This window comes from Staurois parvus, unplaced genomic scaffold (genome assembly GCF_062004578.1).
Source record: "Staurois parvus isolate SC_StPar_1 unplaced genomic scaffold, SC_StPar_1.0 ptg000222l, whole genome shotgun sequence".
Classification (NCBI taxonomy): Eukaryota; Metazoa; Chordata; class Amphibia; order Anura; family Ranidae; genus Staurois; species Staurois parvus.
Genome location: NW_028318018.1, coordinates 1541331 through 1566174, shown reverse-complemented (window position 1 = coordinate 1566174; position 24844 = coordinate 1541331). Strand labels below are relative to the sequence as shown.

At 47.5% G+C, this 24844-nt stretch overlaps 1 protein-coding gene across 1 annotated transcript; it reads left to right on the top strand.

Annotated features, from left to right (window-relative positions):
* Positions 1-4546: 4546 nt before the first annotated feature.
* Positions 4547-22576, top strand: LOC149460688 (uncharacterized). Its single transcript, XM_089679369.1, has 3 exons — positions 4547-4703; positions 6141-7300; positions 20224-22576. The coding sequence occupies exons 1-3, from the start codon at positions 4547-4549 to the stop codon at positions 22039-22041; spliced, it is 3135 nt and encodes a 1044-aa protein (XP_089535495.1). The 3' UTR covers positions 22042-22576.
* The last annotated feature ends 2268 nt before the right edge of the window (positions 22577-24844 follow it).

Below are 24844 nucleotides of genomic sequence, written 5' to 3'. Positions count from 1 at the left end.
TCGTAGGGATGCGCTAGTGCAGATTCAATGTGATGGTTGGAATAATTAAAGAATGGGTGAGCCAGTCCAGGCATATACAGAGTAGACATGAGAGATTATAGGCTCGGACATTTAGGAGACTGGATCCTCCCTCGCTTCGTGGCAAAAATAATTTGGCAAGTGCTATACGGGGATGTTTACCTTTCCATAAACAATTTGTGATTGCTCGATATAGCCTTGTTATGTGGCTGTGTCTAAGTAGGAGAGGTATGGTCTGGAGTGGGTAGAGAAGTTTCGGGAAACTCACCATCTTGAAGACATGTGATCTGCCCAGTAGTGAGAGTGGTAGATCTTTCCACATTTCCAATTCCCCAATATTAGTGACCGTGGGCGCATAATTTAGCTCATAAAGAGATGAAGCTAGTTTCCCTATCTTGATGCCTAGATAAGTGATATACTTGGTGGCAATTTTACAGCTCGAATTCTGCTTCCACACCGGGAGGTGAGAGTGAAATAATGGAAGCACTTCACTTTTAGAGAAGTTTATACGGAGCCCTGAACAAAGGCGAAAGGATGAAAAAATATGTTGAATGTATGGGAGATCGAGAGATGGGCATGAGGTAAAGATTAGTATGTCGTCTGTAAACAAGGCAAGCCTCAACTCCTGTTGTCCTATTGTGATACCATGAAGGTCAGAGTGAAATAATAGGAAGCGTGCTAGTGGTTCCAGGGCCAAGTTAAAAAGTAGAGGGGATAGGTGACATCCCTGTCTGGTGCCCTTATGAAGTTTGATGGGGTCCTGCTGCTATGACGTGGGCTGTAGGGGATGAATACATGGCTTGGATCAGATGCAGAAAAGGGCCCTTGAATCCAAACTTCCATAGTGCTAGGAAGAGCCATTCAAAGTTGACGTTGTCAAATGCCTTTTCGGCGTCTAGTGAGATGATTGCTGCATCTAGATTTGTGTCATTAGAAGCCTGACTCAGGGCAGATGTCACCTTGTGAATATTTGAAGCCGCTGAACGGCCCTGTATAAACCCAGCTTGTGATGGATGGATAAGAGTAGGAAGGATAATTGGTAGGCGAGAGGCGATAATCTTTGACAGGAGTTTTGCGTTGAGATTCAGAAGGGATATTGGCCGATATGATCCAGGTTCTGTCGTGTCTTTGTCTTTTTTGGCAATCAATTTAATGTGGGCTTGAAAGCCTGAGAGAAGGTAACCCCTCCCTCCTAAATGGCTTGGCATACCAATTGTAGGGTAGGAGAAAGGGTTTGGGCCATGAGTTTGTAGAATTCGGCTGTATAGCCATCTGGCCCCGGGGCTTTACCAATCGTAAGTGATTTAATGGCTAAGGATATATCTGCCTGAGTGATGGGAGGGTTCAAGGCTTGTAGTGCGGTTGGGTCTAACTGTGGCAGTGGAATAAGATGTAGGAAGGAAGTGGCCTTAGCCGTGTCTATAGGGTCCGAGCCATATAGAGTTTCGTAGTAATTGAGAATGGAGATAATGTCTGTAGGGTCACTTTTTAGTGTTCCCTGCGTATCCCTCAAAGATGTAAAGAGGGTAGGTGTAAATGGTTTTCTGCATAACCGGGCTAGCAGCTTGCCCGGCTTGTTGCTGAATTTATGAAATAGGTCACTGTGGGATTGGTGTGTGGCTTCCTGAGCTGCTGCCCATGTGTCAAAGTATTTTTTGGCCTCTGACCATGCTTTCCTGTTTTCATGGGAGTTGAGACTTGCCAAGTCTTTTTGCGCCTGTCTTAGGCGGGGGCTGGCGTCTTTGAAATTTCAGAGGAGGTTTTTCTTGTAAGTGGAAGTAAACCCAATGATTGTACCTCGTAGTACCGCTTTGCCTGTCTCCTAAAAAAGATCAGGGTTAGTTTGGTGCTCTGCATTTGTGCTGCAGAACTCACTCCAGGCAGTATTTAGTATCCATAATAGATGCTGATTGTTTGCCAGGAAAGAAGGGAAACGCCATGTATGCGAGTGTTGGTTGTTCTGTGGGTGTTGTATAAATATGGAGATCGGGGAATGGTCGGAAATCACTGTTGTGTATTTCGGAGTCTTTGATGTTTTGTAATAGGATGTGGTTAACAAAGAAGTAATCTTTCCTGGACAGGGTATGGTGGACGGGGGAAAAGAAGGTAAATTCTCTTCCTTCTGGATGAGTTAGACGCCATACATCTGTGAGTTGCAGTGCTTCTGTGAAGTTGTTCAGTAGTGTGTGTGTGTTGGCGAGGGGGAGGGGAGGAAGGAATGGCCAATTTGGGTTAGAGGGTTTTGATTTATCTTCTTGCACGTTCATAAATTGGTTGAAATCCCCTCCCAACACCAATGGAAGATGTCAAAAATGTGATAAATTTGAGGACAGATCTTGGACGAATGGCTTAGGTGAGGAGTTTGGGGCATATATGTCAACCAATACCAGTGGGGAAGAGTCTATTTGCTGTGTGCAGCGACATAACGTCCTTCCTCATCTGTAGCTATGTTTATGTCAGGGGTGAGGCGTTTATGTATGAGGATGATTACTCCTGCTTTGCCACCGGGCGAGGGTGATCCAAGCACCTGTCCCAACCACAACTTTTACATTCGTGTGAAATTGGTTTGTTTTAAGTGAGTTTCTTGAAGAAACTCAAAATCTGTTTTCATACGTTTAAGATGATGGACGGCCATGCGTTTATGGGGTGATCTCAATCCCTTAACGTTCCATGATACTACTCGAGTCATGGGTGTGTGAGTATGAAGGTGCTCAGACAAGAATTAGAATCTTCCCTATGGGGCAGCGGTTCTGCAACCTCATCACTATGGTCCCTATTTTCTCATTGCCTTATAATAGAGTAGGGCGTAGTGGGGTCTCCGGCTAAATGTGAAATAGAGAGAAGGAAGGAAGGAAAAGGAGAGAATGGGGGGAACAGATAACAGGGGGACCCAACAGGGGTCTATTGTAAAAGTAACAATAAACTGCATAGGCATCGTGAACTTCACCGTATTCCGTATGTTGTCTCCTATCTTTGGCCTGCATTACCGGAAATGAAAGGGTGTAAATCCTGTACCAGGGGGTTGTGTAATTAGGTACAGAGAGAGGAGGGCCCCCGTTAGTGGCACGGGTCACCATTGCTAGATGGGTCAGCTCACCCTATTATTAACAGCAGCACAGCAGCCAAGGATCATATTAAGGCATTACAGTCATCAATATAAAGCAAGGTAAGAACAAGAACGTGAGAACATGAGAGTCATCAGAACATCTCAACTGATGAAGTACTATATGCAACATAGAAATACTTCAATATAAGTAATTAACAACTCACAAAAGGTAGTCGAATGAGGTGGGTGTCGACCATCAGGATGGTTTCTGCTTTGCCGAGGTATAATTGACACGTTGGCACTTTGGTGGCTTCTCTGGTCTCATGGGCCGGGGTCTCATGGGGAATGTTGTGGCTGTGGAGGGTCCATGACGTCAGATTGTTTTGAAAGTACTGTAGGGCCTCCTCTGGGTGCATGAATGATTTGGGTCCCCCTGCGGGCGCACTGAAGCGGAGTGTGGCAGGGTATGCTAGAGTGAATTTGACCCCTTTTTGAAATAGTGTGGTGCAGATTTGTTGGAATGCGTTTCTTTTGCGGGATACTTCTTGCGAGTAGTCAGTGAACAGCAGTAACTTATGCCCATCTAGCTGTAAGGATCGAGAACATTGAAACGCATTGAGTATAGCTGCCCGCTCCGCGTAGTTGAGATATTTGACAATTATTGGGCGCTGCGTACGTCTGTCATTTGAGGTGCACCTAAGCGGTTTGCCCTTTCGACCTGGAAGGGTGCCGTGATGCCCAATATCACAGGAATGAGTTTAGAGCAGATATGGGATAAGAGACCCGAATTGTAGGATTCTGGGAGGCCTACGACACGCAAATTGTTCCTGCGGGAGCGGTTTTCTAGGTCATCCAGCTTATCCAGTATATTCTGTTGCTCACGTTTGGATTGTGTAGCACTCGCCTGCATGGCTTGAACTTCATCCTCTAAGTCAGACAGTCAATGTTCAGCTTCTGTTATGTGTTTGGCGTTGTCCCCCGGGTCACTTCTAAGCTGTTCTATGCCCTGTGTCACTGCTCTGTCTACTGCCTGAGTAATGGTGGGTAGCAGCAGAGAAGCCACAGCCTGTGCAACCTTTTCATATTGGTCTGTGGGACTACTAATATCAGCATGTCCTGTTGATGGAGTGTGGGGTGGCTGTGCCTCTCTCCTACCTGTTCCGGGGTCTGGCTCTGTGTCCATGTTATCCATCCTAGCAGTGGAGCTGCTGTCATTGTGGATGGAGCTCCTGCTGTTGTGGATGGATTTATTTGTAGGTTTAATGCTGCTGCCAGCAGTGTGATCGGTGGCCATCTTGGATGCTGCAGGGCTCGAGGAGCAGGACCGGGACCGGGTGTCGCCGGTCTCATGTAACGATCCATGATGGATCAGGTAGGGTGTGTTCCAGGGGCACTCCCATGCCTTTTATCTCTGTGCTCCAGTGCAGGAGTCAGTATTTTTAAGCTTGTAAGACCGGAGCCGCAGGGAGCCATCCCTACCTCATGCGGTGCCAGAACCAGAAGTCATCAGCATTCTTAAGACTTTGCAGTATGCTCCTGGTTGTCCTGGCAACGTCAGGCGGTGTGCCTCATTGCCTGGGCAACGAGGCATGCCCCCTTGACACAGGCCACACTCTCAAGAGTGTGGCCTTTGTCTCCAGTGGGTGCAGGCGAGGGAAACCATGTGCCCGCACCTGCCGGGGGGGGGATGCGGCGGCAAGCCAGAGGCCCTGTCCTGGGACCTCCCGGTGGGAGATCCCCCCTCTCCAGGCCATTAGGCTAGGGGAGGTGTGAATCTCGCCGCAGGGGGTCATCTTCCTCCTGCCGGGCTGCACCAGTTGGGGGTAAAATGACCAAGGCTGGGTGTGAGAAGAAACACTTCTCATCCTGTGTGGCCCGGCTTCAAAGGGCCGTGACAGGATGAGAAGGGGGTGTAGTGACATAGGACACAGGCACTAGAAGGAGGTGTGTGGGGAAAGCTTCTACAGGCACACCCCTGCACTATATACTCTATGCTGTACATTACACACTCCTGACCCCTGCACTATATACTTTATGTTGTACATTACATACTCCTGACCCCTGCACTATATACTCTATGCTGTACATTACACACTCCTGACCCCTGCACTATATACTTTATGTTGTACATTACATACTCCTGACCCCTGCACTATATACTCCATGTTGTACATTCCATACTCCTGACCCCTGCACTATATACTCTGTTGTACATTCCATACTCCTGACCCCTGCACTATATACTCTATGTTGTACATTACATACTCCTGACCCCTGCACTATATACTCTATGTTGTACATTACATAGTCCTGACCCCTGCACTATATACACTATGTTGTACATTACATACTCCTGACCCCTGCACTATATACTCTATGTTGTACATTCCATACTCCTGACCCCTGCACTATATACTCTATGTTGTACATTACATACTCCTGACCCCTGCACTATATACTCTGTGTTGTGCATTACACAGTCCTGACTTCTGCTCTCCCCCCTCCCCCACTGCTATATATACACACATAATGTGGATTCTCTTTTGTTACACCCATTTCCTCCCAGCTGGAAATTTTATATCGGATGATGTGATTGGAGCACAGACTTTACATGGTGATAATAATGTGATAACATCCTCCAACTTTGGACCCTTAAACAGAAAGTGATAATGAGGGAGGAGTCAATACCCCAATGATGGTGGTCTTCAGGATCAGTCCAGTCTTCATCTTGGTTGTTCTCCCCCCATCCCCACTCTCTGACCTAAATAAGGAAGTGCAGTACTTCTTGTGTTGGGAAGATGGCGATGAGTGATAGAGGGGGTGGGGACCCTCGTCCTATAATCCCCTCATCACTGTCCCTCTTATAAAAGACAGTTCTGCTTGTTTCCTCACTCTCTGACTAAGGTCCATGAATAAAGAAATGACCTGGTAGGAGATCAGAGGAGCCATTTCCTAGTTTCCTTGAGGGTGGAATTGTAAGCTCCTCAGAGACCAAGCTGCCTGATGTGGGCGGAGTCCTGGTTTGGGGGAACCAATCAGCTTCTGTCTAGTAATCCTCTTTGTCTTTGTATTTTAGTCCATGGCCGGGAGATGAGGAAAACCTCCGAGGATTGTCTCACTTTGTCTCCAGACTGGAAAGTAGAAGATGAGGATATCACACAGTATAGTCCAGGAGAAAACCCGGCTCCCTCCAATGTCCATCCGGCACCACCCAGTGTAGATGGACCATCGGATTCCTCGTATCCTGAGGAACCTCAGACTGTGCGGGACCGGGCCGGCCTTCCAACAGGGAAGAGCTTCTCCTGTACTGAGTGGCGGAAGAGCTTCTGTTCTAAATTCCGTCTTAATCAGCATAAAAGATCTCATACGGGGGAGAAGCCATATTCCTGTCCTGAGTGCGGGAAATGTTTTTCACAGAAGTCCAATCTTTACACACATCAGAGATCTTACACGGGGGAGAAGCCGTATTCCTGTTCTGAATGTGGGAAAGGGTTTTCAGACAAGTCTAGTCTTCATACACATCAGAGAACTCACACGGGGGAGAAGCCATATTCCTGTCCTGAGTGTGGGAAATGTTTTTCACAGAAGTCCAATCTGTACACACATCAGAGATCTCACACAGGGGAAAAGCCGTATTCCTGTTCTGAGTGTGGGAAATGTTTTTTAGTGAAGTCCCATCTTTCCACACATCAGAGATCTCACACGGGGGAGAAACCGTATTCGTGTCCTGAGTGCAGAAAATGTTTTTCAGACAAGTCTAGTCTTCACACACATCAGAGATCTCACACAGGGGAGAAGCCGTATTCCTGTCCTGAGTGTGGGAAATGTTTTTCACATAAGTATCATCTTTCCACACATCAGAGATCGCACACAAAGGAGAAGCCATATTTATGTCCCGAGTGCGGGAAATGTTTTTCACAGAAGTCCAGTCTTTACACACATCAGAGAACTCACACGGGGGAGAAGCCTTATTCCTGTTCCGAGTGCAGGAAATGTTTTTCAGAGAAGTCCAGTCTTTACACACATCAGAGAACTCACACAGGGGAGAAGCCATTTTCCTGTCCTGAGTGCGGGAAATGTTTTGCACATATGTCAAATCTTTCCAGTCATCAGAGATCTCACGCGGGGGAGAAGCCATATTCCTGCCCTGAGTGCAGAAAATGTTATTCACAGAAGTCCCATCTTTCCAGACATCAGAGATCTCACGCAGGGGAGAAGCCACTTTCCTGTCCTGAGTGAGGGGAATCTTCCTCACTGAAGTCCTGTCTTCCTGTACATCAGGGGTCCCACACAACCCTGGAGGTGTATTAGTGCCTTGAGTGCGGGAAATGTCTTCTAGATGAATGTTGCTGGACATCCCAGCTCTCATGTGGGGAAGAAGCACACCCTGATATACACCTCAGATATACTCCATGGCTGATCTTCATCATGGAAGAAACCGTTCATAAGGAGATCAGAGGCCCCCAAAGACATGGATGAAGTGTGGGACCGGGTTGGTCATTGATGGCAGGAGAAGAATAAAAATGGAGTTCTGACCTGTGATTGGCTGAGTACATTTTGTGGCGGGAGGTTTCACAAACACTTGGAGGTCTATGGAGAACAATGTTGAACGGATGTGACCCCCATTCTCCAGCTGGGAGGAGTTTTGGCCGTATTTTATTTCTTATGATCATTGGCTCCATCTAGTGGCCATAATATCATATTGGCTAGTTTTACTGATGGAGATATTTCAGAAAAATCACCTCATTGTGGCCACTAGATGGAGCTGGCGATCATAGGAAATCACTGTGTTACTTAACATATGGCCAGATGTTGTCACAGCTGGAGGAATGATTGTCTCATTGGTCCAATGAATGTTCTATAAATAGAGCCCTTGGTTTCCTTCATCAGACACGGCTCCATACTAATCCCTGAGGTCACACTCCCGCACCCTGAGGTCACACTCCCGCACCCTGAGGTCACACTCCCGCACTCTGAGGTTACACTCCCGCACCCTGAGGTCACACCCCCGCACTCTGAGGTCACACTCCCGCACTCTGAGGTCACACTCCCGCACTCTGAGGTCATACTCCCGCACTCTGAGTCCTGGACACACTGAAGGAGATCAGGGAAAGTGGATGAAGTCCTTGTAAAACAACACATTCAGTTAAACAGAGAAACAAAAGCAAAACGTGTGTGTGTATATATATTATAAATTATTTCCTCCTTTTCTTATAAGTGATCACATGACCTCTTCTCAGCTGCATAGAGAACTGGGGAGGAGGGATCTCAGGACAAGTCTGATGATTGGAGGAGAGCAGACTGAGCTCCCAGCACAGCTAGAGCACTGACCACACTGAGCTCTCATGCCTAGTGTGGTCAGTTTTAATAGGAAATCAGAGGGACTGGCAGGATCACCGGGGATCTCACACAAAGGAAGCAATACAGAGAGAAGAGGAGACATCTTCATACCAGGACATGGGACAGCCGGCACAGATCAGGAATAGGACATGTTGGAGGAACATATTCTTTGAAGGAGAAGATCAGGCAAAGCTCTTTTGTCTGTACTTCTCCTGTGGATCAGAGGAGTGCAGTTCATTCTGATCTCCTGTGACCCATTTTCAGGTGAAGCCCGCTGTCAGCTGATGTCACTCAGCTGGTCCAGGCTGGGGAAAGATCCCGACATCAGAGTCTGGACCAGCCGCTCCCTCCCCCTCCACAGCCCAGTGAGTGTGGGGGGGGGGGGGGGCAGGGCAGAGAGCGGTGACTGACAGTCATCACTCTCTGCTCAGAACGGCTGTGAGAACTCATGGTCAGCAATGGTTAGACTCTTTGGCCTTTCTGCTGCTTTCACCTGGTGGTCTGTCCTGCAAATAGTTTTAGCTGTTCCCCATCACACAAGTTCTCTGGCACATGTAGCGGTTGGCCATTATCTGCTAACCATTTGGCTGCCCCAAGGGAGCTTAGAATTCTCAGTGGACTCTGTGGGCAAGGCTAACGTTCCCCAATATGGGAACACACAATATTGCAGCTTGTTTTCTAAGTGTCGGCTAGCTTTTGTCTTTTTGGGGTGCTGATTTTGGCCAAGACTCCTGCATGGAACACTCACCTCCCCAGAGACTGACACTGCTGTCCAAATATGTTCCCTGTGCTACTTCATTGACACACACTATACAAGAAGTGTGTAATATCCAGGACACCAGGCGTGACACCAGGACACAACTTACACACAGTAAGCCTGCCAAGGAATGCTAGAGACACAGAAAAGTTGGGAGAATAAGAAGAAGGCCTTCTGTTGTTTGGACTATCATTATGCAGGACTAACTGGACCCAGACTAAGTTTGCTTTACACCCCGTGTAACATCTTGCCCCGAGATTGGTTGGGGAGCATAGGATCTTTAGCTGCCTGATTCTAGACGTGTGTGCCTATGGAATTTATGTGCCCAGTGGACACTTGTTCCTCACTTCATTCCCTCCCCACCTCTTGTTGTCAAAACACTGACATGTGAATGAGCAACAAGTTGGATCCAAGTGGTATGTGTGGAGCAGATAGACAATTTTCCCATTAGGGCCCCTTCTTTTCTGGGGGACATTGCATGTAACTGGTCTCATCCATAACTGATAGTCCTTCCAAGAGCAGCTTTCAAGTCATGTGACTTCTGTGTAATGCCAATCCCAACTAGAGATGAGGTGATGGGAGACATCTTGACAGAGTTGGGGCACAAGATCCCCCCACACATTGTCTACTTGGCTGCACCCCCTTTTGGCAGTCTGCACAACTACACCCCACCAAGCTATGTAGAAGTCCCTGGATGGAATGAAGAGCTACTCCAAACGTGAACAATGTAACGTGAATGGAGTGTTCTGTGTAAACTGTTGCAGCATTTCACAAGAGGAAGCAAACCAAGATTGGGAGTAGCTGCAGACAGCAAGCAGACAACTTCAATCTTTATGTATCCCAGCTTAGGATTGAAGGAGCTGGTTTACCTCTCGGAAACATGCAATCCTATCTGCTACAGTCCTAAAGCTGGACTTGCCAGAAAAGACTTCGTTTGGACATTACCAGACATTCCAGGTAAGCAAGATTGTCCAGTGCAGCTGGAGCTAGCAGAGTCCTGCAATGCTTTAGGGACATGCAGATCAGCTCCAACTGCAATGAAGAAGATTGCCGACCTGCAAAGGCTGAAGAAGGCCACAACACAGGGCACTGTCCAAGAGAAATAGAACATTTATTACCAACAATCAATAGAAAACTATAAAACATCATAAAAAATTGTAACTAAACTAAAATTGCTGCCTGAAATAGGCTCCAAGGCTGGGCTGGTCCTCGTCTGGTTCCACCTCCAGGACTTGCTCCAGGGTCTGGATCCAGCAGCACATCCAGCCCAGGAGGCCACGAATGTCAGGATTGGGGAACAATGTAGAAAAAGCCAAACAAAATGTATTATCTGTAATAAAAAAGGAGACAGACTTGCTTCACACAACAACAGCATGCAATGCTTGTCTACCTTTGTCCATTATCCTGAAAGCACTCTATGCTGTTGTCACCTCATAATTGGAACACAGAACTTACATTTCTTGCCTGGATGATATCATGGCCCAAGGAGTGAGCTTGGAATCCTTAGTCCTAGATTACCCGCTTCCCACCCGCAATGTACTGTGGCCAGGCGGCAGCTACAGGCAAAGCAATGTACTTGTACGTCACTCTGGCTGTACTAACACAGGAGGAACACCACACACCCGAGCTGGAACACAGCACTCCCCTCCCCCGACTGCTGTGTCTGGTGGATACAGCGGAATGAAGATCCCAGTGATTGTGACCCGGTGATCATGTGATCTCTAGGTGATCCAATGTAAGCAGTTATTATGAATCAATCTCATTCATAACAGCTCTGCTTCTCCTCCTAGTGAGCTGTGATTGGCCCACAGCTGTCACATAATATATGGGGCCAATCACAGCACCCTGTACCATGTGACCAGCCAATCACAGATCACTATCTTGAGCTGTCAAAAAGCTAACTCACTGATGACAGTTGATGAATGAGTTCGGTTCTGACAGCAAGCTTTCTCCTGCAAAGAAAAGTATGGAAACAAAATCCCTGATCACCCCCCTCCCCCCACAGTAGTACAATGGTTACCATGGTAACATCCTACTATTCTGATAAAAGTATTTTAAAAAAAAAGTTAAATACCATAATGAGAATTTAAAAAAAAAAAGTTTTTTATTTACTTTCTTAACTACTTGCCGACCACTTACCTGCATTTTGTGGGCGAGCAGCAGCTCTTGGCAAAGTGGCGTAATCTGCATTGCTTCCTGTTTTGGGGTGTCAATGCGCCTGCACCCCCCACTGCCCCCCCGGTCGGTCCAGGGAGAGAAGAGAGAACACGGCACCGAGTAAAAGCACCACTACATTGTACACACATGTTAGGTTAGCACATTTAACCCTTTGATGGCCCCGTCACCCAGCCAGTGCCATTAGTACAGTGTCAGTATATAGAATGTTTCACTGATCTCTGTATTCCTGCCAATAGTGACATCACATAGTGTCAGGGTCAGTAAGCCCCTCCCAGCCAGGGTCAGCTGGCGTTAGATTGGCCGCACACTGTCGCACTCACGCTATAGGTCGCTGATCACCGCCATTACTAGTATAGTGTTTGTACGGATCAATATATTGATCATGAACAGAACTATACTAGTGCCGGCTTTGTATAGTGTCCCCAATACTCAGTGTTAGCCGGATCGGCCCGGTCACTGCCAGCACTAGTGTTCAGCCCCTCCACTGTTCTTCACAGAAGATTTGTACCAATTGTGGGCCAAGGCAATTTATACACCACAATACATGGCCGCCCCCCAAATTCAGCTCTTGTCACACAATTCACATGGAACTCTATCACCGTTTATGAAATTAAAACATTTTTGGGCCGAACCCCCAACATGGACATTACAGAAAAGAATGAATTGCAGTCATATTGGTCCGCAGACCCGATTCATCGTATGTCCGTGTTCTCTGCTGGTACATATATGTCCAACATGGACCAGCAATGTACTGGAACGTCGCTGGACTTGGAGTGGTTATACCGGGAGGATGCTTGCAGCTACAGGCATCATTCTAGTGCTGGTTTATTAGCTGGTGGGCGGCTTTCATGTAAAAGTAATCCTAGTGGCCAATTAGCTGCAGAATTGTTTTTACAAACAGCGAGATGGGACATCATTATAAATGATTTCCTATAGCAGCAAATCTGATGAGATGAATGAAGTGGGTGTAAAGTGGAAGCAGTGGATCTGCAGGGAGCAGCATCTTGAGCACAAAGCACTTTATGTTGTGGATGGATTTGCACACGGTTCAGTTTCCTTCATTTATTGATAAACCCCATAAGACCAATGAAGTGGGTGTAAAGTGGAAGCAGTGGATGTGCAGAGAATAGGATTTGGAGCCCCGAGCTCTTTATCTCTGAATGTCTCCACATATTTGTAGTGTATTTGTGATGATTTCTGTGCACACACAATAGGACAGCGCTGTGACACATAATGCTCTTCTAGATGACAGGGAATCCTTCCCTTTGTTACAGCAGCAGTCCGCTAGAAGGTTTTTGTAGGTTTGGAGTTGTTACACATAGCGCGGGTTTTATCCATTTATAGTGATGACATCATTGCCCAAATCTGGGGGTCACCAGCCATTTCCACCCTTTACTCCCAGCTGGGGGGCTTTGTATCCATATACCAGATGTTCTACAGGACTAAATCTGCCATCAATGTTACAGCAAAATCAAAGGGGCCAAAACCCCTCCCCCGAGGAGTCATATATTTCTGTCCCCCTTGGTGGGAGTGGAGGTGACCCCTCTATAAGGATCTACAGTCCATACACACCCAGCACAAGGCCGGGGTCACACTACCAGACGCTTCTCGGGGCTGCAGTTCCTCTGAACTCCACAAGGTGGGGATCTCACTTCTACCCAGACAGGAAGTCTCTATGGAATACAGGAAGTAATGTCAGGTACAGACAGGAAGTGATGTCAAGTACACTAAGGATGTTCTGGGTGAGAGGTGAATCAGGAGGAAGCAGAGAGTCGACATTCCTGGATCTGGCGGCAGAAGAGGTAATACGTAGATGAACCCCTTTAGGGGGAGGAGTTGATGATAATATATTTGCCCCCAAAGCTGGCCTACATGGTTCAGTTTTATCGTTCAGCCAGCGGGATGACCATAAAAACTGAAGTTATTCCCCCATCCACACATTGGAGGTGGATGGGGGAATCCTCCCCGCTGCACTCTTGTATTCTGACAATGGGGGGACTCCTCCGCTCTCAGAGTACACAGATCAGCACTGAAGCTATTGGCTGCAGCCTCTGGGGGAGTGGCTTTTATCCGGCAGTGGCCACACATGGATGGAAATGTGAGCGATCCCTGCTGAACCAGCTGAATTTCCATGGATCTATGGTCACCTTCAGTGACTTCCTCCCCTCCCCCTCATCTCCTTCATGATGGAAGTCATGCTGAGATCATCTCCCATTGGCTGAGCAATATTCTCATTTGTCTCTCAGCTCCTTCTTGCTATTCCTCGTCCTGCCTGTTGTTTCCTTGGATTGATTTTCTGTGTAGTGACCCCGGCTTGGTCTCTTGGATGCGCTCGTCTGTTGCTTGCCCTGACCTTTCTCCTGATTCCTGGATCTCCTCTTCATCTCTCCTCCATATCCTCTTACACAGCTTTTCTCCACACCTGCAGTGACCCTGGGGGGAGGAAACTTGGCACCAGCACGCCGCCAAATCCATCCCCACCATTAGGGGCTCTGGAGACAATTGTCTGCTATTTACACTCCGTTCCTCCGCACGTCACCTGATCACATGACAGCTTACTTCCACAGATTCCGGACAGATTTCTGGATGGTAAAGGTCAAAGGTCACTCTTCAGTTTAGGAGAGGTAGGACGCACCCAGGAGCAAGGATTTGGTTTATAGGGGAGCCTCATATAGAGGACCCCTCAAATCTCCCCATCCAAATGTCCCTCCATCCAGAGTCTATATGTCTTATGACATCACACTGACCTCACAGCTCCTCCCCCCAATGTCCCTCCATCCAGAGTCAGAGAATCCTATGACATCACACTGACCTCACAGCTCCTCCTCCCAATGTCCCTCTATCCAGAGTCAGAGAATCCTATGACATCACACTGACCTCACAGCTCCTCCTCCCAATGTCCCTCCATCCAGAGTCAGAGAATCCTATGACGTCACACTGACCTCACAGCTCCTCCCCCCAATGTCCCTCCATCCAGAGTCAGAGAATCCTATGACCTCACACTGACCTCACAGCTCCTCCCCCCAATGTCCCTCCATCCAGAGTCAGAGAATCCTATGACATCACACTGACCTCACAGCTCCTCCTCCCAATGTCCCTCCATCTGATATTTTTCTGATGCTCTTAGGATGTGGGGCCCCTTGGTATCCTCACATGTAAAGTGGGACTGTTGGTCCTGCGTTGTATGTAATGACATCAGAATGCTGCAACAAGCCTATACCCTGCGTAGTGTGGGGGTCCTGTGGGGGGAAATTATACCTCAGCCTGAAGTGGGGCTTTAATAAAATGGAGACCTGAATGGAGAGGTGAGGAGGATTCTGGGAATATCATTTGATGTGACTATTTGTGTTCAGATGTAGAGTTTTCCTCCTGTGAAGTCTGGAGATCATATGACATCACATTGCCTCCACCTCCCTCCCTGATAGAAGAGAGAAAGAAGAAGAAGATTCTAGAAGTCACCAGAGAGATCACTGAGCTGCTGACAGGAGAGGTGAGCGGTGCCGGGAATTCTGGGACATTCTCCAGTAACAGACAAGGGATGTGTCTGGATGGTGACTGTATCATTGTGTGTGTCAGGTTCCTATAAGGTGTCAGGGTGTCACTGTCTATTTCTCCATGGAGGAGTGGGAGTATTTAGAAGGACACAAGGATCTCTACAAGGACGTCATGATGGACAATCAGCCGCCCCTCACATCACCGGGTAAGAGGAGACTTTATTGTAAAGGAGAGAGCAGTACGGAGGATCCACCTAGATCCCCCATCATCTGATAAACACATAGAAACAATGGATTCAGTCAGTGTGTGTGTTTCCTACAGATGGATCCAGTCATGGGAACCCACCAGAGAGATGTCCCCGTCCTCTGTATTCCCGGGATTCCACACAGGAAGGTCACACCATCCCTCACCATCATCAGGTAGATGATGACAATTATTGGTAGTTGTGATTTATACACAGCATGTTTGTTACAATGAATGTTTTATTATATCTTTCAGAGTGGAATCCTCGGGGATGATAATATTGATGTTAAAGAAGAGTATAAAGAGGAGGATGAGGAGTATGGAGTGATGGAGGAGTTTTCAGAAGGACACAAGGATATGATGGAGCCACCTAATACCAGGAACCCACCAGAGAGATGTCCCCGTCCTCTGTATTCCCAGGATTCCACACAGGAAGGTCACACCATCCCTCACTATTACAAGGTTGGTGGGATGGAGAATCTAGAACATGGACTTGTAGAGACTATGGGCTCCAATCACAAAGCGGTATCTTCCCGTATCCCAGTATGTAGTAAGATGCTGCATGCTGTTTTTTAGTAGTGAAGCCTGCGGGGAATTTACCACTGGTGTCCATAGCAACACTTGTAAATAGCTTGTTGTTAAGGAGAGGGCAGCCGCCAGTGTCCCCAACAACCAGTAAACAAAGAGCGGACGGCCGCCAAGTTCCCCGCTGACAGCTGTGACAGGTCTGGTATGGATTTTGAGGGAATCCCCCAATGCCAAAACAATAAAAAAAAATGGCGTGGGTTTCTCTCCAAAATCAATACCAGCCCCTTAGTGAGTGCCCACCTTCCTCCTGAACCATATCAGACCACATACTCTCAACATGAGGTGGGTGCTTCAGGGCAGCGGCGCTCTGCCACCCCAAAAGCACCTTGTCCCCATGGCGATGGGGAAAAGGGTCCCTTACCCACATCCCTGGCCAGTGGTTGTGGGGGGCTGTGGGTGGGGGACTTATTGAAATCTGGAAGCCTCCTTTTAACATGGAGGCCCCCAGATGCCAGCCCCCCCACAATGTGAATGAGTATAGAGTACATAGTACCCCTATTCATTTACCAAAAAAGAGTAAAAAAAAACTGTAAGAAAGTTTTGACAAAACAAAAATAAAGAACAATATCCCCCTGATGTAGATCCATCGATGATCCAATCACAATACTCGCTGTCATCGCTGACTGGAAGAAAAACAAAGCTCCACTCCTGTCATCTGACAGCTCCGCCGCCTCCCACTTCTGAAAACACGAAGGACTGCTACTACCCTGTGACATCACTGGGTAGCCTTGCCCTCTTGTGACATCACCAATACAACATGCCCCGGTCAATGACGTCACCGAGTGGCACCGTCCCTTAGTATATTTAGTGGCAGGAGGCAGCAGAGCTGTCAGACAGAGGGGAGTCTTCATTGGGAGCGGAGCTTTTCTTTCTGAGTCAGCGGTGACAGCGAGCATCGTGATTGATGATGGATCTACACCTGCCTGCTGTCTATATAACAGAATACTTTGTTGGGGTGAATAATTAGGGGTACCACGTACCCCATACTCATTCACATGGGGTGAAGGATCTGAGGGCCTCCTTGTTAAATTTTGTAAGTCCTCTTCCCGCAAACCCCCACAGCCACTAGCCTGGGTTGTGTGGAAGAGTCCCTTGTCCCCATCAACATGGACAAGGTGCTCTGGGGGAGCAAAGCCCCCCCGCCCCAGAGCATGCACTCTATGTTAAGGGCATGTGGCCTGGTATGTTTAAGGAGGGGGGGGTCGCTTGCTCATCCCCCGTTTACTGACCTGCCAGGCTGCATGCTCAGATAGGGGTCTGGTATGTATTTCTTTCATTTTGGCAAGGGGTCCCCCTCAAAATTCATACCAGACCCGAGGGGGGGACCCCACGCCATTTTCTTAATTTTTCATTGCCGATAATTCTTTTTTTCAGATTTATCGGTTGGTTAGGACGCGGCACCCGCTCACTCCCTAACAACCATGTTGTTTACTGGTTGTTAACCACCTCCCGTCCGGCTGTTGTATATAAACGGCCAGACGGTGGCACTGCAGGGTAGGGTGGCTGTTTATAAATGGTCTCCCCACCCCCTGCTTGTGCGCACTCCCTGGGAGCGTGCAGCACCACGATCCGGTGCCTGCTGTGTCCTCCGGACACAGTGAAACACCGGTCGTTGGATGGGACCTCTGTACGAGGTCTCGTTCATCTGATCACTGATTGGCCAATCAGTGATCACATCCAGAGTAGTAAGCAAGATGACATTTGTGACTTCATTGCTTACTACGTGTGAAATCTGTGAATGATCACAGAGGTCACATGGTACAGGGCTATTCACAACAGCCTTGTACCATGTGACAAGCTGTGACCAATCATTACTCACACAGTATTTCTCAATGGCTGCAAGAATGCAGACAGAGAGAAAGAGAAATGATTGCTTTTACATCCTATATGGGTGTAAAAAGCAATCAATGTAAAAAAAGAAAAAAAAAAATCTTCATCACCTCCCACAAGTAGTACAGTGTCACCATGGTGACACTGTACTGCTAGGGTGACAGTATGTAAAATAAATAAATAATATAAAAAAATAAAAAAAAAATAAAAAAAAAAATTGTTTACAAATTATAATTTTTGGTTATAAACTAATTTGGCTTATTTTTTTTTTTCTAAAAAGATACATTTTGGCCAAGATTTATGATGAAATATTATTTATTTGCAAAATTTTATAAGAAAAACACTTTTTTTTCAAAATTTTTGGACTTTTTCATTTACATTGCAAAAAAAATAAAAATCCCAGCGGTGAATAAATATCACCAAAATAAAACTTTATCTGTCTAAAAAAATGGTAAAAAATTCATATGGGTACAGTGTTGCATGACCGCGCAATTGTCATTCAAAGTGTGATAGCGCTGAAAGCTGAAAATTGTCCGGGGCAGGAAGGGGGTGAAAGTGTCCGGGGCAGGAAGGGGGTGAAAGTGTCCGGGGCAGGAAGGGGGTGAAAGTGTCCGGACTGGAAGGGGGTGAAAGTGTCCGGACTGGAAGGGGGTGAAAGTGTCCGGACTGGAAGGGGGTGAAAGTGTCCGGACTGGAAGGGGGTGAAATTGTCCGGACTGGAAGGGGGGGAAAGTGTCCGGACTGGAAGGGGGTGAAATTGTCCGGACTGGAAGGGGGTGAAAGTGTCCGGACTGGAAGGGGGTGAAAGTGTCCGGACTGGAAGGGGGGGAAAGTGTCCGGACTGGAAGGGGGGGAAAGTGTCCGGACTGGAAGGGGGGGAAAGTGTCCGGACTGGAAGGGGGGGAAAGTGTCCGGACTGGAAGGGGGGGAAAGTGTCCGGACTGGAAGGGGGTGAAAGTGTCCGGACTGGAAGGGGGTGAAAGTGTCCGGACTGGAAGGGGGGGAAAGTGTCCGGACTGGAAGGGGGGGAAAGTGTCCGGACTGGAAGGGGGGGAAAGTGTCCGGACTGGAAGGGGGTGAAAGTGTCCGGACTGGAAGGGGGTGAAAGTGTCCGGACAGGAAGTGGTTAAGGATGCCAGCGGCCGCCCACTCTTTACCAAGCAGTACACATTTCCTGAATGCCGCATGTCTCCACCACTAATTAATGACCGCATGCATTTCATTCTTTATTTCCTTCTGTGAATGTAACGCCTGTTCATGCGGTATTTACTGAGCGTGTTCAGTGTTTGTGGTCAATACCGCAACACGGGATAGGAAATGGACAGTTTCAGGATGGCATGCGGTATTTAGGGGAAATGTACCCACATATCACATGTGATCTGCTTCTGTGAAGGGAGACAATGTGTGGATTTTGTGTGTGATGTCACAATCATAAATCTTACATTTTACAGATGATATTTTCTCTCATTTCCTTGATTTAGAGTGGAGATCCAATCGATATAGAATTTGAGGTGAAAGCAGAAGAAGAAGAGGCGTATGTGAGGGATGATCAGCAGTCTATGGAGGAGGATGGAATAACGGGGACATTTATAGAGGAGGACACTCCTACAGAGATCAGCACAGGTGGGTCATGAACACTAAATCCATTCCTCCACCCATACTGCTCACTGATTGGTCCAGAGTAGGGCGGGGACTGGGTGATATCAGCCTGTAATCCCCTGGTCACTTTCCTGAGCTGTGTTCCCCGTCCTGTATTCCTGGATTTCTCTCGGATAATCTTCCTTCTCTGTGCTGCAGACACAATTTATGTATCTAGACTGGATTTATGGAGGTTCTGGGGATCAGATGGCAGCAAAATGTTGATTTTTACTCTAAGCATTGCATAATGTAGGCACCCAGGACATGTGACTGGGGTCTCCTGCCTTGTGCCTGACTCCTCCAGGGGACCTTCTCTGTTATCTGCTGGCTGTGCCGGGTGGAGGGATATGTCTGTAGTGTCTCAGACCCAAGTCACTGAGTGCAGTCTCAGGAGATGGGAGGCAGCGGTGTGGGATCTCTGCAACTTGTCTCCAGTAAACATTTAGATTAAAATTGATTACTGAATGCCAATATTATGAGGCCTGACCTTTACACTATATAATTGATATTATACATTACATACTCCTGACCCCTGCACTATATACTCTATGTTGTACATTACATACTCCTGACTTCTTCTCTCCCCCCTCCCCCCACTGCTATATATACACATAATATGGATTCTCTTATTACACCCATTTCCTCCCAGCTGGACATTTTATATCGGATGATGTGATTGGAGCACAGACTTTTACATGGTGGTAATGAGGGAGGAGTCAATACCCCAATGATGGTGGTCTTCAGGATCAGTCCAGTCTTCATCTTGGTTGTTCTCCCCCCATCCTCACTCTCTGACCTCTGGTGGGGCTCAGCCCCGCTGTTCTTCATGACTAAATCATGGACTAAATAAGGAAGTGCAGTACTTCTTGTGTTGGGAAGATGGCGATGAGTGATAGAGGGGGTGGGGACCCTCGTCCTATAATCCCCTCATCACTGTCCCTCCTATAAAAGACAGTTCTGGTTGTTTCCTCACTCTCTGACTAAGGTCCATGAATAAAGAAATGACCTGGTAGGAGATCAGAGGAGCCATTTCCTAGTTCCCTTGAGGGTGGAATTGTAAGCTCCTCAGAGACCAAGCTGCCTGATGTGGGCGGAGTCCTGGTTTGGGGGAACCAATCGGCTCCTGTCTAGTAATCCTCTTTGTCTTTGTATTTTAGTCCATGGCCGGGAGATGAGGAAAACCTCCGAGGATTGTCTCACTTTGTCTCCAGACTGGAAAGTAGAAGATGAGGACATCACACAGTATAGTCCAGGAGAAAACCCGGCTCCCTCCAATGTCCATCCGGCACCACCCAGTGTAGATGGATCATCGGATTCCTCGTATCCTGAGGAACCTCAGACTGTGCGGGACCGGGCCGGCCTTCCAACAGGGAAGAGCTTCTCCTGTACTGAGTGCGAGAAGGGTTTCCATTTTAAATCCCATCTAAATATTCATAAAAGATCTCACACGGGGGAAAAACCATATTCTTGTCCTGAGTGCGGGAAATGTTTTTCACATAAGGGCAATCTTAACACACATCACAGATCTCACACAGGGGAGAAGCCGTATTCCTGTCCTGAGTGTGGGAAATGTTTTTCACATAAGTCACATCTTGACACACATTACAGATCTCACACGGGAGAGAAGTTGTATTCCTGTCCTGAGTGCGGGAAATGTTTTTCACATAAGCGCAACCTTGACACACATCAGAGATCTCACACCGGGAATAAGCCATATTTTTGCCCTGAGTGCGGGAGATGTTTTTCACAGAAGTCCGGTCTTTACAAACATCTGAGATCTCACACGGGGGAGAAGCCGTATTCCTGTCCAGAGTGTGGGAAATGTTTTCCACATATTTCTGGCCTTTACAGACATCAAAGATTTCACACGGGGGAGAAGCCACATTCCTGTCCTGAGTGTGGGAAACTTTTCTCAGACAAGTCCCATCTTTACACACACCAGAGATCTCACACAGGAGAAAAGCCATATTCCTGTCCAGAGTGTGGGAAATGTTTCTCAGACATGTCCTATCTTTACACACATCAGAGATCTCACACCGGGGAGAAGCCATATTCCTGTCCTGAGTGCGGGAGATGTTTTTCACAGACGTCCAGTCTTTACAAACATCAGAGATGTCACACAGGGGAGAAGCCGTATTCTTGTCCTGAGTGTGGGAAACGTTTTGCACGGAAGTCCCATCTTTACACACATCAGAGTTTGCACACAGGGGAGAAGCCGTATTCCTGTCCTGAGTGTGGGAAATGTTTTTCATTGAAGTTCAGTCTTTCCAGGCATCAGAGATCTCACATGGGGGAGAAGCCTTATTCCTGTCCTGAGTGCGGGAAATGTTTTGCACAAAAAACAGATCTTGTCAAACATGAAAGGTCTCACACAGGCGAGAAGCCATATTCCTGTCCTGAGTGTGGGAAATGTTTTTCAGAGACGTCCAGTCTTTACACACATCAGAGGTCTCACACAGGGGAGAAGCCGTATTCCTGTCCTGAGTGTGGGAAATGTTTTTCAGTGAAGTCCCATCTTTATAAACATCAGAGATCTCACACGGGGAAGAAGCCGTATTCCTGTCCTGAGTGTGGGAAATGTTTTTTAGATAAGTCCAATCTTAACAAGCATCAGAGATCTCACACGGGTGAGAAGCCGTATTCCTGTCCTGAGTGCGGGAAATGTTTTTCAGACAAGTCCAATCTTTCCACACATCAGAGATCTCACATGGGGGAGAAGCCGTATTTCTGTCATGAGTGCGGGAAATGTTTTTCACAAAAGTCCCATCTTTCCACACATCAGAGATCTCACACAGGGGAGAAACCATATTTTTGTCTTCAGTGCGGGAAATGTTTTTCACAGACATCCCATCTTTATAAACATCAGAGATCTCACATGGGGGAGAAGCCACTTTCCTGTCCTGAGTGAGGGAAATGTTCCTCACTGAAGTCCTGTCTTCCTGTACATCAGGGGTCCCACACAACACTGGAGGTGTATTAGTGCCTTGAGTGTGGGAAATGTCTTCTAGATGAATGTTGCTGGACATCCCAGCTCTCATGTGAGGAAGAAACACACCCTGATATACACCTCAGATATACTCCATGGCTGATCTTCATCATGGAAGAAACAGTTCATAAGGAGATCAGAGGTCCCCAAAGACATGGATGAAGTGTGGGACCGTGTCGGCCATTGATGGCAGGAGAAGAATAAAAATGGAGTCCTGCCCTGTGATTCAGGCATCACCAGCAAGGCTCCCACTTTCCATTCATTACACATCTGCATCAGAGGCTGGTCATCAGCTCTGAGGAAAGGGATTTGTCCCCGAAACGCGTCAGCATTTGACCGCACTGACAGTGAGGACACCTTACCTGCCGTTGTGGCCATCAATGCTTTTTAGATACATGCTTCGTCTGGAAGTGTTTTTATTTTGTAGTCCTTACAATAAACCTTGGATAATGCGCTAGGTGTTGCGCCTCCTGTTTTCTCTTTATCCTGCCCTGTGATTGGCTGAGTACATTTGTGGTGGGAGATTTCACAAACACTTGGAGGTCTATTATTGATACTTTGTGGACAAATGTTCCAAGCACTCATTAGGCCCACAGTTGTAGGTGAGGACAATACTTGCATGGTGGGGGATCACTGAAGAGGTGGGTGGTAATAAAATGTCCCAATTCTAGAAGAGTGACTGATGGTGTACACATGGAAGCAATGGAATTGTGTGTATACCGGGAATGAAGGAGTGATTGGTGAATGCACATATTGGGACTTTCCCGTGTCTTTCTTCATACATGTTTCTTCTTGTATGTTTTCCGTGATACAAATGTCTGTGTATATGATCGGCACATGATGGTCTGTCTATGACAAACGTTTCATTGATCTGATCATTTCCATGGTGATTGTGGACACATTGTGATTGGTTGATGGGGGATGGAAAGCACAGAGAGCAGGAAGTAGACCGCCATCCTTTCTACCTTTCTCTATTCCTAGTTCAGATTTGTAGCAGAAATCCCCAACATGTAGCAATACACGGACAATTGATATCAGACAATGAGGCAGAGGAAGGCCAATCATGAAGCTGGGGGTGGTGCAGCATAGACTGGAACAGGGTCCTCCAGGAGTGCAGCTCACACTGCGGGCAGAACTCCTCCTACTGGGACATTCAGGCTTCACACAGCTACAGCTGCACTCCCGGGACTGCCACGCCTGGACTGTATATGGGGCGGGTGTGGAGGGATGAGGAGCAGGGATTGGCTAATGGAAAGTGGGGGCATCTCTGAGTTACCGATGGATATACAGTATATGGAGATCAAGGAGAGTTCATCTTCTGCCGGCTATAGATGGGGCCCTTCAACAGTTGGAGTATAGGGGATGATAATGACTGGGTCAAATCTGCAGAGAAGATGGAGTAATGGGATCTCATTGGATGAAGTGGGGTAGAGGTGTCTGCTAGCAGTGTCCACGTGTGAGAAGTAGAGAGGAAGTGGGGGAGGGTAAAGGTGTCTGCTAGCAGTGTCCACGTGTGAGAAGTAGAGGGGAAGTGGGGGAGGGTAGAGGTGTCTGCTAGCAGTGTCCACGTGTGAGAAGTACAGCGGAAGTGGGGGAGGGTAAAGGTGTCTCCTAGCTGTGTCCATATGTAAGGCACAGAGTGAAGGTTGTACAATCGCCCTCCACCAATCATGATTGAAGATAATACTGTGGTGCAGGAAAGGGGGGTGAACAGGCTCTGGAGCAGATAGGATGATGTGAAGAATGCACAGCGGGCTGCAGTGGAAACCACTGATTGTGGTCAGTATGGATGTCCCTGTGTCTCTGGCTGCTGGTGATGAATGTGGTTCTAGGTACCTGCCACTGGAAGATGCGGTGTCACTGATCTGGTTGCTGCTTACGTAGGATGGTCACTGGAAGATGCGGTGTCACTGATCTGGTTGCTGCTTACGTAGGATGGTCACTGGAAGGTGCGGTGTCACTGATCTGGTTGCTGCTTACGTAGGATGGTCACTGGAAGGTGCGGTGTCACTGAACTGGTTGCTGCTTATGTAGAATGGTCACTGGAAGGTGCGGTGTCACTGAACTGGTTGCTGCTTATGTAGAATGGTCACTGGAAGGTGCGGTGTCACTGAACTGCTTGCTACTTACATAGGATGGTCACTGGAAGGTGTGGTGTCACTGATCTGGTTGCTGCGTACGTAGGACGGTCACTGGAAGGTGTGGTGTCACTGATCTGGTTGCTGCTTATGTAGGATGGTCACTGGACGGCTGGATGTAGAACTCCTGTGTTGCTGTTTCTCTCCACAGAAACTAGCAGAAGGGCAGCAAACAACTGAACACTAGAATAATAATAATAACAAAGTGCAGCGCTGAGAAATTTGTGTAAATAGTAAAAAGTCCGTAGTTATCAACTACATATAAATATATAGTCCCAAGAACAAGCTGATGAAGACCAGGAAGCAATGGAAAGAGTGCGCACTCACCGGACGCGCATGGAAAATGCGCATGAATGAATAACTCCTGGAATCCTAGAGTAGATGGAGAGGGTGAATTCCAATATATAGGATCAGTCAGCCTGGGAAGATATATCAGAGATCCGGAGGTCCCCTTAAGGTTGGTGTGATTTTCAGCCAGACTCCAACAGCTCCGTCCCTCTGGTGGTGATAGGTGAGTACTACAGGGACCCTGCAAATGGATTTAGCTCCCAATGGGAACCAAGAAACAGGTGCCCATAGTGTAGTAT

Coding starts and splice junctions, on each gene's coding strand:
- LOC149460688 (XM_089679369.1), top strand. CDS start 4,547: ATGCGGTGCCAGAACCAGAAGTCATCAGCATTCTTAAGACTTTGCAGT. Junction 4,704..6,140: donor GAGTGTGGCCTTTGTCTCCA/GTGGGTGCAGGC, acceptor TTTGTATTTTAG/TCCATGGCCGGGAGATGAGG. Junction 7,301..20,223: donor AGCCACTTTCCTGTCCTGAG/TGAGGGGAATCT, acceptor TGCCTGATGTGG/GCGGAGTCCTGGTTTGGGGG.